General features: G+C 38.2%; 1 protein-coding gene across 1 annotated transcript in view; it reads right to left on the bottom strand.

Moving 5' to 3' along the window:
* Window positions 1-11,257: 11,257 nt before the first annotated feature.
* MOG (myelin oligodendrocyte glycoprotein) overlaps window positions 11,258-18,361 on the bottom strand; it is a 23,606-nt gene continuing 16,502 nt past the window's right edge. Inside the window, exons 3-7 of the mRNA XM_044675255.1 lie at window positions 15,921-16,034; window positions 14,867-14,887; window positions 14,253-14,273; window positions 11,897-12,013; window positions 11,258-11,313 (exon numbers count right to left, since the gene is read on the bottom strand). Coding sequence (XP_044531190.1) covers window positions 11,258-11,313; window positions 11,897-12,013; window positions 14,253-14,273; window positions 14,867-14,887; window positions 15,921-16,034 — 329 coding nt within the window. The remainder of the gene's footprint in view (window positions 11,314-11,896; window positions 12,014-14,252; window positions 14,274-14,866; window positions 14,888-15,920; window positions 16,035-18,361) is intronic.

Genomic DNA, 18,361 nt, shown 5'->3' with positions numbered 1-18,361 from the left:
TATTTGGGGGCCAAGAGATAGGCTTCCATCAAGTACTTTTTTCTTCAGTCAGCTTCCATGACTAATGACAATCTATTTTCTTCAGAATCTTCAGAGATGTAGACTCTACACCTTCCCTCAGTTACTTGTTCCAATGTTTTATCCCCTAGATGTTAAAAACATTATTTCCCACGTCCAACCATAATATTTCTTAAACCCATTTCTTTTTGCTTTGTTTTTCAGAGACATCAAGATCAACTGCTTGGAATCTTTCTTGTAAAAGGTTCTTGCTTTGGAATCTAACATATTCCAGTGATCCAAAACAATCCCAAAAGACTCATGATAAAAAATGCCATGTGATTCCAGAGAAAGAACTGACAGATTCTGAATCTAGATGAAAGCAATTTTTTTTCACTCTTTCTTATTTTTTTTTGTTTCCTTCCACAAAATGATTAATATGGAAAAATGTTTTATTACCCGATTGCATATGTAAAATCTATATCAGACTGCTTACCATCTCAGTGTGAGGGTTGGGGGGAAGGAAAGCGTGGAAGGGAGAGAATTTGAGACTCAAAATTCCTTTAAAAATGTTGGAAATTATTTTTACATGTAATTGGAGAAAAATGAAATTAAATTTAAAAGTAACATTTCAGATAAAAATAATTGGTATTGATTAATAAAAATTGGACAATTATTTGAAAAAAAGAAATCTAATATACTCTTCAGGTCTTTAGTCAATTCCTACTTTTTTTTCACTTCTCCTTTTAGGATCCATTTTTATCATTTGGATTCTAGGATTTAGAACTAGAAGTAATCTTAGAAGTACTTTAGTCACAACGTTCTCATTTTATAGATGAGCAAACCGAGGCTCCCAGAGATGTGAAGAATAAGGTAACACAGTTATAAAAAGGTCTCAGATCTAGGAGTCCAAACCCTCCAATTCTACAGCTGGACTTTCTCCAACAATTATGATTATGAAATATCCTTCTATGGCATTTATATGTTCCCAGTTGACTTAGACCCCAGACTCATATAATGAAGTTCCAGGCAGTAGATAGAGTGCCAGGGCTGGAGTTAGGAAGACTCACTTTCCTAAATTCAAATCTAGCCTCAGACACTTGCTAGCTGGTTGACTCTGAGTAAATCCCTTAATCCTATTTGCTTTAGTTTCCTCATCTGTAAAATGAGCTGGAGAAGGAAATGGCAAACCTTTCCAGTATCTTTGCCAAGAAAACTCCAAAGGGTACACCAAGAGTCAGACATGCCTGAAAAAGACTGAACACCACCAACAAAGCCTCAAATCCTTTTTCTAATTCTTTCATTACCTGGGGGCAATGGATCTCAATAGGGCTGAGTACCCATACAACATCTCAAGGGTCACTCAGGAAAATCCAACAAGTGCATATAATAATATTGATAATAATAATAGTAATTATAACTAGCATTTATACAGTGCTTACTAGGTGCCAAGCACTATGCTAAGTGCTTTACAAATACATTATTTGATTCTCTCCTGGGATATATGTACTATTATTATCCCCATTTTACAACTGAGGAAACTGAGGGAGTCAGAGGTTTTGCCCAGCATCCCACAGCTTATAAGTGTCTGAGGCCAGATTTGAAGTTATATCTTCCTGATTCCAAACCCAGCACTCTAGCCACTGTGCCACCTAACTCTCTAGGTGCACCCACTAAGACACTTATGAAATATTAAGTGGTTCATATTTTCTCTCCATCAAGCATAGTACAAAACTAGGTTTTCCTAGCAGTAAGAATAACTTAGGTTGGACATAAGAATAACCTGCTGTTTGAGAAGAGAGATCCTAGGGAGGACCCTGACTATTGGTCAGAAAGTAACCTTGACTCCCAAGCTCAGCCCCACTCACCTTTGGAAAAAAGGATAGCAATAAAAGGCCTGAGAGTGATGCCAGCAGGAAATAGACACAGAGGCCTGAGAGGTAAATGAGATTGCAGGCAGGAGGCATAGGGCTAGAGTGTTTCAGGGGCACTTGCTAAGAGATAAACCATAAGAGGTTGTCTGAAGATGTGAATTAATCCTATGCTGAGATCACAGTCTGTAGTCAAGATAGGCAGAATGGGTGATGTGTAGCTCAGGGGAGGTGAGATCCAGCCACCTGAAACCAATCAGGTGACTTCTTCCATCTCCTAGTAAAGCTGTTTTTCTGGGCTTCACTGAGTGCACAAACTTGTTTATTCCTTATCTGTTCTTTTCAAGTTAGACTTCATTTATTATAAAATCTTGTTGGCCAGCAGAGATACTAATCCATGTGTATTTTATACATTCCTTATTCTAGGGAGCATTCCTTATTCTAGGGAGATGGAAAGTTTCATTTGGGCTGAACCTGTGGGCTTGGCAGATAATTTTGGACAGTCAAAAAAATGGGAGAGGAGTATCCGCCTGTTAAAAGGCTAAGTCTCCTGTATTGTTTGAATTTGGGGTTCATATACCTTTAGATTATAAACTGGCAAGGATAGCAGGCAGCAGTTCTTTTGTCAGACTTATAGGAGGTCAATATCATTCTCCTACTTTGTCCTAAATTAAGTCCCAAGCTCCCAGTGCAAACCAAACTTGACACCTCCCTAGAATAAGATTTGTTCTCTCTTATGCTCTATTTAAATGAAGCCTTAAATACACTCCTTAGCATTTCTGCTAGCCAACAGAGTTTTATAGTCAATAAATGAATTCTAAAATAAGAGTTAAAGATAAATGAGCTTACAATTTGTGGTAGCTAGGAAAAGTGGCCTTGTTAGGATGTGGAAAGTCATTGGATCAGTCATCAGCCTTTGACTGGTATGCATCATCACCCCAAGCTGTGAATCTTTGGTGTTATAGCTTTCTCTCTCTTTAAATTGAAGCAAAGGAGAGTGAAGGCCCTCTGGTAGTCTCTCAGGGCTTATCTCTCAGCAGTTGGTCCTATCCTGTCCCACCACTGTTCTTTGCATTCATGATCATAGTTGTTTTTCCAGCTTCTGAGTCTTTTTGATTTCTCAGTCTTTGCTCCAGTTCATAAAACCCTTTTTGGCTTGGGCGACAAGGTCTATTTGGTGCTTGGGCACCTTTCTTAAGTCTCCCTACTCTAAGGGCACTTCCCATAAGGGAGAATGCCATGGCAATAAAATCAAGGATTCCTGGCATTTAGTGGCAAGGGACTCTATGGGATCTTTCTAAAGGATAATAGCACACCTGGTTTGAATAAATTGGGTGAAGGACTGGTCTGGTAGAGTCTGGTAGACTCTAAAGCTTTGTGATTCAACAATATTAGTTATCCATTGTAACACCATAAAAATAAGTGTTTGATGGGCTTCAAAGAAAGCAGAAAAAGCATACACATTCCTTAATCTCAAAAATAACAGTTTTGTTGGGGAAGGAGGATGCATATAAAAGGCTGAAAAGTCATCACAAGGCAGCTGAAAGGTACAAGAGGAAATGTCCAAACTGAGTTCTTAAGACAATGAAAAAGCCAACAAATACTGTGGGATGGATGGGATGGTTGAAAATCTGGGGAGTCTCTTGAAGGTGAATTTGGAACTAAGTTTAGAATATAGAGTTGGAATAGTGACTCAAGAATGGGTAATGTACCCAAGGTATGGAATTGAGAAAAATAAATTATTGGGGCTGGGAGTGGTAAGCAGATTGGTTTGGCTAGAGTACTGAGTTTATGTTGGGGCTGTCAAGGAGATGACATAACATGTTGTTTTGTAATGATCACCCCTTTTTTTCTCCTCTAAGTATAGGGAGAGAAATGCTCTGTTCTTGGGAAGAGGAGAGCCAGATCACTTCCTACTTAGCAGGCTCTCATAACCAGAATCCTATGTCTCTCAGTTCCCAAAAGGGCCCTTTTCCTGCTATATCCATGTCAAATGTTTCAGCACTCATTATCACTTTGATAACCACTGGTAGGTATACATAGATGAATGTCTCCAGGTCTGCTCCCATTATGAGAACTTGTTCTTCTTGTTTTTGTTATTCAGACATTTCAGTTGTGACCAATTCTTGGTGACCCCATTTGGGGTTTTAGCAAAAATACTGGAGTGGTTTGCATTTCCTTCTCCAGTTCATTTTACAGATGAGGAAACTGAGGCAAAAAGGAAGGGTTAAGTGATTTGTCCAGGGTCACATAGTTTGTAAGTGTCTGAGGTCAGATTTGAACTCAGGAAGATGAATCTTCTAACTCTAGGCATGGTACTCTATTCACATGCCACCTAGCTGCCCTTAAAGGTCATTCTGGGATGCCTTGAATCTCAATTCCCATAAATGTGCACATTTGTGAAAAAATCTTCTGACTGTCTGTTGTATGACAAAACTGAGATGATTCTATCAGGTCCACCCCTAGAACTATACTCATCACCTTTCTCAGTGTGGTAAAGATTTCTAGGACATATCAGAATTAAAGTGCCACCAGGAGACCTATTTAGGTGAGGCACATACTTGGCATCTTTCAGTTCCCAGTCCACCAACTAACATGACAGAGCAGAGACTATTTCTGTGCCCTTGTACAATGTCTGAGCTCATATTTGTGTGGCCAGAGGAAGGTACACAGTAAGGGACAAATCCATTGCTGCTCCCAGTAGAGGGAAAAGCTTCAGCCTTAACGTTTGTTTAATACCAAAGGACCCACTGAGAGAAGAAGCTTTTGCTGTCCCATCTGTGGTCTGTACTTTGGCAAAAAGTAAGAATTCATCAACTATTAGAAGAATCTCCTATCACAGGTGCCTTGGGATGAGTGACTTAACTTTTTTACACTTTCTCCGTTGATATACACTGAGAGAACATTAGTTTCCTTGGCATGGTCTGTGGATAAATGAGATTACTTCTGAGTACATGTGAGGAGAAAAAAATGAAGGGAATCCAGTTAAAAGCAAATAGGAGATTAAGAAAAGGCAAGCAGTGTGGTTCATAGCCTCATAAGTAAATGTTTTTTTCAGTCCAAGGTATTGGTGCTTTTTTTTTTTTTTTAAATGAGTGTCTGATCAGCTTGGATGTGCAGACCATGGGCTATAGGCTCACCTTTATGGCTTCTGTGATGTAATAAGGGACAGTGTTGGGATGGAGGAGGGGAAAGGAGAGAGTCACACAAAGGAAGAAGGAATGGGGTGAGTGAAAGGGGATAGTATTATTATTAATCAGCACCTAGCAAAATTCTTTTACATATGGTAGTCATTCAATAAATAGTGGTTGAATAAATAAGAGATTGACAGAAATAAGGATGAAAGATGAGGAGGTAGGGAGAAATAAGACTCGACAGAGAATTGGATATATAGAAAGAGGAGGTATAGAAGAGAAACTGAGAATTCCGCCACTTTTAATCCCCAAGCACTCTGATTATTATTAGTCTGCTATTGTCATAGAAACTTAAAGCCTAGGATTCTTGGGTCAACTCCCCATGTATATGGCCTCCCAGTTCCTACAGGAGACTCTCCCATATGCACTCTTCAGGGCCCAGCTGCTGCCTCACCTCTTGGGTCTATGAGGTCTCTTCCCTTTTGCCCCCATTATACACAGGCCCTAGCTCTTTGCAGAAAGAAATCAATATTCATTTGCATTTCATTGGGCCCTTAATTCTCATTTGATATCTAGAAAGAGGAAGATGATAAATGAAGGAAGGCAAAGAAAATAAAGGGAATGGAAATGGAAAGAAAAAGGAAACTAGAAAGAAACAAGGAAGAGAGGGATAGAGCAAAAGGGGAAGCATTAGAAGAAAAGAGAGAATAGAAAGAAGAAAGAATTCTTCCTATCTTGGACCAGAGGTCCAGAAAGGAGCCTGTAAGTGCCAATTTGAATGTCTTCTCTTCTTGGCAAGTGCGTGAAGAATCCTTCGTGAGAAAAGTGCTGGAGGGTGCACCTCTCTCGTAGGTTAGCCAGTGATCTGCCCTCCAGTGAAGGGTCAAGCTGGTCCACCTCTTCACTGTTGCTTCAAGGGGAGGCCAATATCACTCAAAAGGGATTTTCTGGAAGAAGAAGAAAACCTCTTTTGGACATCTTGAACTGGATATCCCATAGGCATCTCAAACTCTATGTGTAGAAAACATAAGTCTGTCTTTCCCCAACCCTCCCCACTTCCTAATTCCTCTGACATTATAGAGGAGTGCCATCATATTCCCAGGAACCCAGGCTCTCAATCTAGTAATTTCTCCTTCGTACTCAATCTGCATATCAAACCCATCATTCATCTTTGTCATTTCTACCTTCATGACCCTTCTTGTAGATGTGCCCTTCTCCACTTATGTAGCTACCACCCTGGAGAGGCCCTCATCACCTAATGCCTGGTCTACTGCAAATCTTTCAGTTGGTCCTCCTGCCCATTGAAGTTCATCCTCCACTCTGGCCAAAAGGGTGGAGGAGAGCCTCACCATGTCATTTCCTTGCCCCTGCCCTCATTCAATAAACTCCAGTGGCTTCTTATCACCTCAAGGACCAAATATACAGTTCTTCACAACCCAGCTCCTTCCTATCTTTCTACTCTTCTTTTTCATTTCATTCATTTCCTCTTTCCTTTCCTCTTTCCTATCTCCTTTCCTTTCCTTTCCTATCTCCTTTCCTTTCCTTTCCTATCTCCTTTCCTTTCCTTTCCTATCTCCTTTCCTATCTCCTTTCCTTTCCTTTCCTTTCCTATCTCCTTTCNCTATTATACTAAAAGCTACATGAAGACAAGTATTATGTCTTAATCATTCTCGTACCAATAGAGGATGCTTAATGAATGTTGACTAATTGACAGAATAAATCTTTGGAAAATAAAGTTTGTTTTGATCTCTCAACAGAAGTGTATTAAAATGTGGAATGGACTCTGAATACTTAAAGGCTAGCTCTTATAGGCTATTTTTTAAACCCTTACCTTCCATCTTGGAGTCAATACTGTGTATTGGCTTCAAGGCAGAAGAGTGGTAAGGGCTAGGCAATGGGGGTCAAGTTACTTGCCCAGGGTCACACTGCTAGCAAGTGTCTGAGGCCATATTTGAGCCTAGAACCTCCCGTTTCTAGACCTGGCTCTCAATCCACTGAGCCACCCAGCTGCCCCCACTAATAGGCTGTTAAAAGGTAAAAAGGCTTTGAGTCTGAACCACTTGATGGACTATCTGTTGGCCAAAGACCAGAGTAGTTGATGTTATAAAGTTGTAAAGATTGACTATAGATAGGATGAAAGGTTTTTTTTCCAAAAAAAAAATCAGTTATTAAATAGTATCTACTATTATCTACTATTTAACTTTCAACTCTCTCTCTCTCTCTCCCTTTCTCCCTCTCTGCCTCTCTCCTTCTTTCCCTTTCTTTCTCCCTCTTTCCCTTTCTGCCTATGTCTCTGTCTCTCTCCCTTCCTCCTTCCCTTTCTCCCTCCCTTTCTCCCTCTCTCACTCCCTCTCTCTCTGTAACTCTCTCTTTCTCTGTCTGTCTGTCTTGATATCTAGGTCTAGATATCTATCATTCTATTTATTTTGGGATCTTTTTTGATAGAACAAAGACCAGTATTAACACATTTATAAGTTCCCATGTATTAGAGCAAGATGAAATGTAAAATTTATCTTTTAAGCACCAACTTTTAAAAATTAAATAATTTTTAAATGGAAGACTTTATTAAGTAGATTATAGCCTGATGTCTTGAACAAAGAAAATGGAACATAACTTTTTTTTGATGAATTAAAGTCATCATTATGATTTCCCTTATTGTATTATGTGTTAACACAGGTTGGTGCATGCTTTTTCATTTTTCTTTTTTCCTTTCTCAGTGTCAGGTTGTCAGTTGACATTTTTGTTATTTTCATGTCTAATTCAACAATTAACCCACTCACTTCTAGTTTGGTCTGAGAAATCCAAATAACTAAACTTATTAAGATGTTAATGTTAAATGAGTTAATAAGTAATCTTGTTTGGTCTGATTGTAGAAAAGTGGTTTTCTCTTCTCAGTTTGGAATTATGTTGCTAAAAGTTGAGTTTGAATAAAATCAATAATGTAAGTGGATAAAGATACTTTCCTCAGAACTAAGTTGTTAAATTTAGTGATATGTTGCTAATTATGTAAGGGTAGGTGGGTGGCACAGGGAATAAGTAGAATGCCAGGCCTGAAGTCAGGAATACTTATTTTCCTGAATTCATGTCTGGCCTCAGCACTTTGTGTGTGACATGTGGCAAATTACTTATCCCTGCTTGCCTCAGTTTTCTTATCTGTAAAATGATCTGGAGAAGGAACTGGCAAAGTATTAAAGTATCTTTGCCAAGAAAACCCAAAACAGGATTACAAAGAGCAAGACACTACTGAACAAGACTGAACAACAACCAGTTATGTACAGTAGTTGCACAAATGCTGTGAAAGTTTGGAAGAAAATATGATCATTGAGGAATGGACTATTGGGGGAAGGCATCATGAAAAAGGGACCTGAGCTGTGCCTTGAAGGATCAGCATGCCTTGTACAGAAAGGAAAAGGAGGTGAATGGAGGCAGGGAGGAAAGAATGTACATGAATTAACATGGCGATCAACCAGTTCTGCCTTGAAAGGAATATGCATATTAGGTTGTAGCAAAAATATGATTGAATAGATCCTGGCATGAGTACATTTTTTTCTATTCCCCAAACCTGAATTCATTACTCAGCTGTATACTATAATTTGCAGTCATGATTGGAAGCAAATTTTTAGATTGAAGTCAATTAATATTGGTTCTCAGCAAGGTAGGATTAATAGAAAGCAAGAGCTCTAAAACGGGGTGGGGTCTATGAACTTGTTTTAAAAATATTTTAATAACTGAATTTCAACACAATTGGTTTCTTTTATAATCTTATATATTTTACGCATTAAAATAACATTCTGAAAAAGGGGTTAATGTAAGAGAAAAAAGTTAAGAACTTCTTTATATAATGGTCATTAGAACTTAGATTCAGTCCCTTATAACTACTTTGCATTCTTAGTCATTAATAGTTTCTATGGTCTTTGAAAATATATTTGTCTTATTTCTCCAATTTCTTGATTTTGGTTTCTTGATTGACTTCTGACTTCTTTATAGACACATCTTCTTCAATTTGTCCTACTATCTTGGAAATTATAATGTACCCAGTTTCCTTTGCTGCCACCTTATAACTCAGCTTTTAAGGTATGGCAATGTTTTTAAAATCCTTAAAATAAAAATCAAAGAGTTTTGAGAAGAGAAGTGACATAATGAAAGAGATTAAAACAAAGAAGCAAACAAACAAAAACACTTCTTACTTTACATATTCTATGGAAAAAGAGTGACAAAGGCTAAGCAGTGGGGGTTGAGTGACTTACTCAGGGTCACACAGTTAGGAAATGTCTGAGGTCAGATTTGAACCAAGGTCTTTTCAACTTCAGGCCTGGAGCTGTATCCATTGTGTACCTAGCTGTCCCACTGGTTTTCTATCACCATATTCTCCTCCATATACTCTATGATACAACAACATTAGCTTTGTTGTCATCCCTCAAACATGACACTCCATCTTCCATCTTTTCTCTATGCCTAGGATTTTTTCCTTCCTCACTTCTAACTCCTGACTTCTCTGGATTCTTTTAAAACTCAGTTAAATCTTACCTTCTTCAAAAGACCTTTCCCATCATGACCTCTGTGAGTGCCTTCCCTCTGAAATTACATTCCATCTATTCTGCATATATTTTGTATTTATAAAGAAGTTTGCATATTGTGTCCTCATTAGAATGTAAGTTCCTTGAGGGCAAGGATCATGCATTTGTTTTTTATCTGTCCTTAGTGCTTAACATAGTACTTCATATATAGTTATAAATAAAATAAATGATATAATAAAAAAAATAAACATAAATGGTATGAACTATATAATAGCCATCAAATAAATATGTAAATAAATAATATAGCTTAAAAAAACTTTAATCAATGCTTCTCGACTGATTTACTCCTTTTCAATGGCATCGATCACAGAAGCAGAAAGGACTCTGAATGTTGTGTCTCTTTCCCTACCTATGGGTAGGACTGCTCCAGCCAAGAGTAGAATCTTTTTCTAATCCATTGATTGCTTTTAGGACTCCCTGTTTCCCTCCTCCCCTCCACAAACTAGCCAAATTGGGCTGCTTGTTCTTCTGACTCCCTCATTCTCTCTTGACCTGAGTCATGAAAAATAGGACAGTTATAAGAATTTAGTAATTTTTATATTGTGTAGAGGTGAAAAATTAGAATTTTAGATCCAGAAGAGACCATAGCTAGTAATACCTTAGATTTCTATAGTACCTATAGAAAAGCTCTTTAAGGTTATATGACTTGTCCAAGGACACACAGCTAGTATATATGGAGTGGTAAAGGAAGCAACCAATTGTTTTTCTAAGGGGTTACTACCATGAAAGGGGTGGTAACTAGTTGTTCTTCATCTCTAATGAGAACATACTTTCTATATGTGACTTTGGCTTTGTCACTTAACCTCCACAGGCCTCAGTTTTCTCATCTATAAAATGAGGAGGTTGGAATAGACAGTTTCTAAGGTCTCTTTTAGCTCTAAATCTTTGACCCTATGACCCTAAATGGAATGAAATGTGCAATTACAAAAAGAGACCCAAGTAATGATTTCCTAAGACACAGGGATCAAGGGAAAGGGAGAGTGAGGTATCTCTTCCCTTAGAAATGCTTCTACAAATGAAAAACCACCTATTCTTTTCTTTCTGGGATAGAAGAGGAGTCATCTGAAGTGAAGGAAAGAGGTATAGACTCACCATAAATTAATATTAAATTAAAAAGACAACTAGGTGTCAGCAGATTGAGCATAGGACATAGAATTACAAAGATGACCTGAATTCACAGCTTTCCTCAGACACTAAAAAGTTTTGTGACCCTGGCCAAGTTTCTTAATTTTTCTCAGTCTCAGTTTCCTCATCTAAGCAAGTCACTTAGCCTTGATTGCCTAGCCCTTACCGTTCTTTTATCTTAGAATCAATATTTAGTATTTAGTGTATAGTATGCTTAGTATTGATTCTAAGACAGAAGATAAGGGTTAAAAAAAGAAAAAGAAGATTAGAAAGATAGGAAGGAGTTGGGTAGTGAAAGACTTTATATTATAGTAATAGCAGGGTTATTGTGACGATCAAAATGAGTTACTATATGTAGAGTTTTTCAATAAATCTCAATGTGCTTACATAAATATTAGCTATTATTAAATAAACAACCACCGTATGGCAAGATTAGACTAGGAAAATCCCTGTTGTGAATATTATGACTTCCTAGGAACCTAGGACCTCAAGCTTCAGGAGGATGAGGCGGAGGTGAGGACCCGTGGATGGGAAAATATAAAGTAGAGACCCATCAAAGCATATGGACGGGAGGAAAGATGAACTTACTTAACTCTTCGAGGAATTGTCCTAAAACAGAAAGAAACAAGCACTCAGGTCACTGTTAAATTTCTTGATCAGTTAAGTCCTAGCCTGCATTGATTGGCCCAGGAGCCTCCCCAACCTTTTTCTTTTTGGAAATCAATCCTTGCTATCTTCTCAATTAAAAATCTAGAAATATTTGCTGCCTTATTTTGATAAGTGCTCAGAACCCTTGTGTGTGTGTATGTGTGTGTGTGTGTGCGTGTGTGTGTGCATATGTGCATGCAGGCAATCATATATCCAGCATATACTGGCTCCAAAAGCCCAATTTCCCTTTTCCTTTTTTTGTTACTATTTATTTGTATTTTGTAAATATATAACATAATATAATATGTAACATAACTATAATACATATGATTTGTTGTAAATATGTAATAAATATGCTTCATCCAAGGTAAACAAATTCTCATATTAGTGATGTCCAAAAATCTTGTTCTTTTTCCCCCCTCCTTCCCACCCCTTCTCTCTCTCCCCTTCCCGGAGAAGGCAGGTAATATGATATAGGTTGCATCTCATCTTAAAGGGATTCTACTTTTGATTGCCCCTGAGTTCCCCTACTTTGACAGTTTACCTGCCAATCTTCGATGAAGCCAATTGTAACAGATGATCATGGCAATGAGGGGCCCAAGAACTGGCACAATCACAAAAAGTGCTATCTTCCAGCAGGGCACTCTCAGGAAATAGGGATCTGAATATAGAATCATAAGATCAGCATCTTGGAATCTCAGTGAGAGGAAGGACCCCAGAAACCATCTTACCTGCTGAACAACAGTCCCCTCTAACCTGGCCACCTTCACTGCCTCCCCCCACCCAAAGTGATTATACGAGCTTCATTGGAAGGGATTCAACTAAGGCAGAACCTAGAACCATCTTCAGCATCCCGTTGCACTTTTGGATAGCTCTTATTTCTAAGCAAGATCGTAATAACTGCAGCAAGTATCTCACCTCTGCTAATTTATCAAAATCCTGCCATCCTTCAAGGTCTAGCTTAAGTACCACTTCCTCCAATTCTTCTTTCGTCCACTTAGCACACAGTTATGTTTCCCTCCTCTGAACTCAGAATTATAGGATGTTAGCATAAGAAGGGAATTTAGCAACAGTTGGTCCAGACAGCACTGAGACCTGCTGGATTAAACTGAATTAAAATGTAATTAGGTATTGTTGTTGTTATTTAATTATTTATTCAGTCCAGCTCTTCATGAGACTGCATTTGGGGTTTACTTGCCCATTTTGTTCTGTAAATCATTTTACAGATGAAGAACTGAGGCAAACATGGTAAAATGACTTGTCTAAGGTCACATAGCTAGTAAGTGTCTGAAGCCAGATTTGAACTAATGAAGATGAGGTCTTCCTTCAGGCCTAGCACTCTATCTACTGCATTACCTAGCTGTCTCAACAACAAGCTAGCTGCCCCTCTACTTCCAAAAGAGATTCAAATATTTTATAATTTTATTTAAAAATTTTTATAAAAACTTATAAGATTTTATAAAACATAATTTTATAAAAATTTTTATTAAAACTGTATAATTTTATTAAAAATTTTATAATTAAAAAACTCACTTACCTTCTGTCTTAGAATTCATACGTATTGGTTCCAAGGCAGAAGAACAATAAGGGCTAGGCAATGGAGGCTAAGTGACTTGTCCAGGGTCACACAGCTAGGAAGTATCTGAGGTCACATTTGAATGTAGGACCTTCCATCTCTAGGCCTGACTCTAGGCCACCCAGCTGTCCCTGGTAATTTTCTTTTCTTTATTTATTTTTTTGAAAATCTTAATTCGTTAATTTAGAATATTTTTCCATGGTTACAAGATTCATGTTCTTTCCCTTCCCTCCTTCCACCCCCCTCCTGTAGCCGATGCTCAATTCTACTGGGTTAGGTTCCTGGTAATTTTCAACAAAATAAATAAAAATACAATACAATATAGAGAATGCTAATTTATGGTTTTCTAATCAACTCTGAGTTTGACACTACTGCTTTAGACCCCTCATTTGGCACATATTAGGAACTTAATAAATGTTTATTGATTGATTGATTGATTGATTGATTTAGGAGATGATAAAATTGAGATCCAGAAGGATAGAATGATTTGTCCAAGGTCATAGCCAGTAAGTGAAAGAATCAGGATGGGATATAGACCTGGATCTCTAGATGTTGTTGGGCAAGTCACAGGATGACTTGCTCTTAACCTTAGGGAATCTTCAGAAGCAAAGCAGCCACTCCACAGTGTCATTCCTTTGCACTTGTCTTCCTCATTGTGGTCCATATAAATCTTACACATCAATGTCTTACGTTCTTTCACTTAACGTCCCCCTCACCTCTTGTTTCTTTGCTGATCAAAATTCCATAATTCATGATGGGCATGATTTTCCTCCTCCAAAAAGCCTTCTTTGGCTAACCTCAATCCATTCTCATGGAGCCTTCGCTGACTTTACAGTTTTTACTGCTTTATAGGGAGTCAGTTTGTTTTGCTTTATAGGATGTTAGACTACATTGTTGGTGTGGAGTAATTACATATATTTCTTTTTTTTTAATAATCCACTCCACCCGCCCCCTACCCCATCCCAGTGACCATTGCAGTGCTATATATATACAAAATGATATATTGAATTAAATAGTGTAGGGAACTAACTTTGCTCTTATTCTCTGTGTTTTACTCTCAGTTTCTCTGCATTTGCCAGGGTCTTATATCCCTGGTGATTGAGACAGGAAGATGAGGCATGGCTAGTGAAACACAATTTTAATTCAGAGATACTGGGATAGGTAGAAGAGAGAGGGAGAGAGCCAGAGCCAGAGATAGAGATAGACACACACACACACACACACACACACACACACACACACACACACACATATATATATATATATATATGAGAGAGAGAGAGAGAGAGAGAGAGAGAGAGAGAGAGAGAGAGAGAGAACTTACCAAAAGTTCTATGAAGATTCTCTGAAATACAAAAGGGAATAAAAGATTAGTTTAGGTTTGATGACTTGGGGGACTTCTCTATTCTTTTAAGGATTCGGTTATCTATTTTATTTAAATTGTTTCTGTAATTATTCAGTTTTGAGAGGCGGGAGGCAAATAGGGAGGGATGGAAGGAAGAATCCCCTATTTTGGAGACAAAGTCCAAGGAAATGATGCCTTTTCTAAAGACAGAGGACTGAATGAGAAGGCATGTTGAAAGGTCATAGGGAGTCTTTTAAAAGGGAAGAATTTTCCAAACCTTAAGAACTTTAGCAATAATCTAGTTTAACTTCATTTTACATATGGGGAAATTGAGGCCTAAAGAGGCTAAGTGATTTTCCAAAGTTGAAGAACTGGAATAAGAAGTTGGGTCTTTTAACTCTAAATCAAGTACTTTTCTTCCTACTCCAAAATGTTTTGTTGAACTCAGGGCTCTGGAGGTGGGTTGGTGAGACTATGAGGCTCCACCACCCATATCTTTCCACTGGAATTGAAATAGGCGATTTCTGTTTGGGGGGCAAGTTGCCCAGATTCATCTTGGGAACTATAATGAGATAAAGATACATAGAACTTACCAATCTCTGCTTGGAGTTTGCCTAAAATATAGAGACAGAGACATAGGTTGATTCCTGCTTTGCTAGGACTCTAAGCAAAAGCCTACTTCTTCCCAATATCCTTGCATTTTTGCTCAGGCCCTTTCTCTACTACCTAGGAACCCCCCTCATTCTACTTATATTGTATCTCCCCTCTCTTAACTGTGGACTTAGGAAACCTGGAATTGACTCCGAGTCCACTTTAGGCTTTTACTTTGGCCCCACTGCCAAAATACGCGACGATACTCAGTGTACAGGCATTATTTTGCATTTGTACTGATTGATATGTGGCCCTGTAAATCTTCATTTGTTTCATGTCTTTCTAAGGAGAATGTGAGCCCCTCTTTGAGGGTGCAAATTACCCAAAGGTCAGGGGCCAGGTAAAGCAGACTACCAATTGTGAATCATGATTTCAGGTGTACAAAACATACACTTTCTCCTTCCCCCAAAGTCTAAGGCTAAGGTTTGAAAATCCACACTTTTGCAGGGATGTGCTCAAACTGGATAGAGTCAATTGTGACATTTTTAGGGTGAGCCTTTTACTCCTCTGAAGTTGACAAAAGCTACAAATCAGGACTTGATATATTGTTTTGTTGATTGTCTAGACTTCAGAAAGTGATGGAGAAAATGTTAAGAATGCAGATTAAACTTAAAACTAGTTTCAGCATAGATTTTTGCTTTAGAACCATAGTTTGATTCCATTAAAAATATTTGAGCAGGACACAGTGGCAGATTCCAAGATGAATAAAGAATAGTGACAGGTAGCAAGATAGAATGTGATAGAAATTGGGGGTCAGGTGGGGAGGAAGAGACCAATTAACTGGGGGAAAGACTTCAGAATTGGGATGCTGAGATTATGAAAAATCAAACTTTACTTACTTCACAATTTTGCCAAGATCAGGAGTTTCATACAGAGGGAGTACATAGGAAATATTTGCCCAAACAAGTTTTGATGACCTCCCCTTCGCAGTGTAAAATATGTATGAATCTCAGCCTACTGACCGTCTAATTCTTGGCCTATCATGTACAACTATACCTTTTAGTCTGTGCTGCAAGTAGAGGAAACCAAGGCCAATGGTGATCTGCAGGATGAGAATGGGCAGGACAGCAATCAGAACCAGCATTCCATGGTTAATCCAATAAAATGGATCTGAAATGGGGAATAGTCACTGAAGGTTAGTTTTCTGCAATTTAAAGTCCTGAAAGTGCTATTATTTTTGTTATTGCTTAATCATTTCAGTTGTGTCCAACTTTTGGTGACCTCATTTGGAGTTTTCTTGGCAAAGAAAATTGGTTTGCCATTTCCTTCTCCAGCTTATTTTAAAGATGAAGAAACTCAGTCAAACAGGACTTGGTCACTTGCCTGGGGTTACCAGGTAGTAAGTGTCTGAGGCTAGATTTGATTCTGATTCTAGAGTTCTGTGCCATCTACCTGCCCCAAATTGCTAGTATGGTAGTTGTCATATCTTCAAATCAGAAGTGATCTTGAGAGATCATCATCACTTCTCTTCCTGCCTTCAGGAAGGAAATATTTAAATCTAGAGGATCCTTTGGAGTTCATCTAGTCCAAATAACTTACTTTTTACATAGGCAGAAACTGAGGAGTGAAATTTCTGTTCCAGGTTCACATAGAAAATGCAAGAGATGGGATTCAAGTCTTATCTTAAAACTTCAAGTACAGAGCTTTCTCAATAGTGGGACTGTTTTTTTTTTTTCAAACTGTCTACCTGGTTGGGAATCTCTCTTAGAGGAGGTAAGCCTGGACTTTATTTTAATCACCACTTCCCATATCTAACTGACCCTTACTTTCGGATAATTCTTTTTAGGATGCCGCAATTAAAAAAAAACCTCTCAACGATAACTTATATTGTATTATTTTTATCTATTTTCTTCCTTTAAAAATTTTACTGATATCTTCTGTTTTTATAATCCCTAGATTTTCCTTGGTATTTCTCCCCTTTGCCCTTCTCAGAAAGCTGTCCCTTATAACCAAACTTAAAAAAGAAAAAGAGGAAGAAGAGAAAAAAAATTCAGCTAAATAAATGCATTAGGGAAAAAGGGTCCAATCAACCCCCAATTAAACAACCATGATATTATATTCAATGTTCCTGGACCACCACTTCTGCCAGTTGATGTTTATTTTTATTTTAAATATTTCTGTCTTAAAATTGATACGAAATATCTGTTCCAAGGCAGAAGAGTGATTAAGGATTAGGTAATAGGAGTTAAGTGACTTGCCCAGAGTCACATAGGTAGGAAGTGTCTGAGGCCACCCACATTTGAACCCAGGACCCCACATCTGAAGGCCTGTGTATCCACTGAGCCACCTAGCTGCCTCTCCAAACTATGTTTAAAAAGAAGTTGAGTCTTATTTGTGTACGATCAGATCATACCAACATAGTACTGCAAATCAAAGTTCAGAATGGTAGATTTCCCCCGCTCAGAAGTGAAACAGTATTCAACTATCATTCCAACTTATATTCAGGACCTCTTTAAATTTGTAATTACCAGGATCATAACTATCAATAAGAATATCATTTATAACTGGTGAATCTGTGTCATAGGGCTATCTTTCAGGGACTTAATGCAAAGGCTTGAGGCAAGAGTGAGTTGTTGCACAAGTATAGAATTTCATATGAAATCCTCTCACATCTTTAACTCGTCTGACTCTTCCAACCATTGGGTAGGGTAAATAGGGAACATATGGCCTCCTTTTTATAGATGAAGAAACTGACACCTTAGAGAAGTTATGCAAGATGATATGGCTAGGGTTAAAACCAAGACAAGAACTGAGATATTGATCTATTGTTGGAATTTCATAGAGTGGAGGGCAGGGTAATTCTTCCCAGATAGCCACTAAGGGAACTTGTCTAGATTCAGTATTTATTAAGTACCCACTATGTGCCAGGCTCTGTGCTAATTGCTCGGGGATACAAAGAAAAGGGAAAAAAAACACACGGTCCCTACACTGCAGGAGCTTACAGTCTAGTGGAAGATGCAATGACCTATGTATAAACAAGATATATACAGGGCAAGTTAGATATAATGAATAGAGGGGTGTCATTAGAATTAAGAGGGATCAAAAAAGGCTTCCTGTAGAAGATGGAATTTTAGTTGTTTTTTTTTTTTTTTATTTTTATTTTTATTTTAACATTTATTAATATACATTTTTAACATGGTTACCTGATTCATACTCCTCTTACCCCCTTCACCCCCCCACCCCGCACTCCCCCCACCCATGGCCAATGCGCATTTCCACTAGTTTTGTCATGTGTCCTTGATCAAGACCAATTTCCAAATTGTTGGTAGTTGCATTGGTGTGGTAGTTTCGAGTCCACACCCTCAATCACGTCCACCCCGACCCATGCGTTCAAGCAGTTGTTTTTCTTATATGTTTCCTCTCCTGCAGTCCTTCCTCTGAATGTGGGTAGCGTCTTTACCATAAATCCCTCAGAATTGTCCTGGGTCATTGTATTG

The sequence above is a fragment of the Gracilinanus agilis genome, chromosome 4 (genome assembly GCF_016433145.1).
Source record: "Gracilinanus agilis isolate LMUSP501 chromosome 4, AgileGrace, whole genome shotgun sequence".
NCBI lineage: Eukaryota > Metazoa > Chordata > Mammalia > Didelphimorphia > Didelphidae > Gracilinanus > Gracilinanus agilis.
The sequence above is the reverse complement of the archived record's forward strand: the minus strand, read 5'-3'. Positions and strand labels throughout refer to the sequence as shown.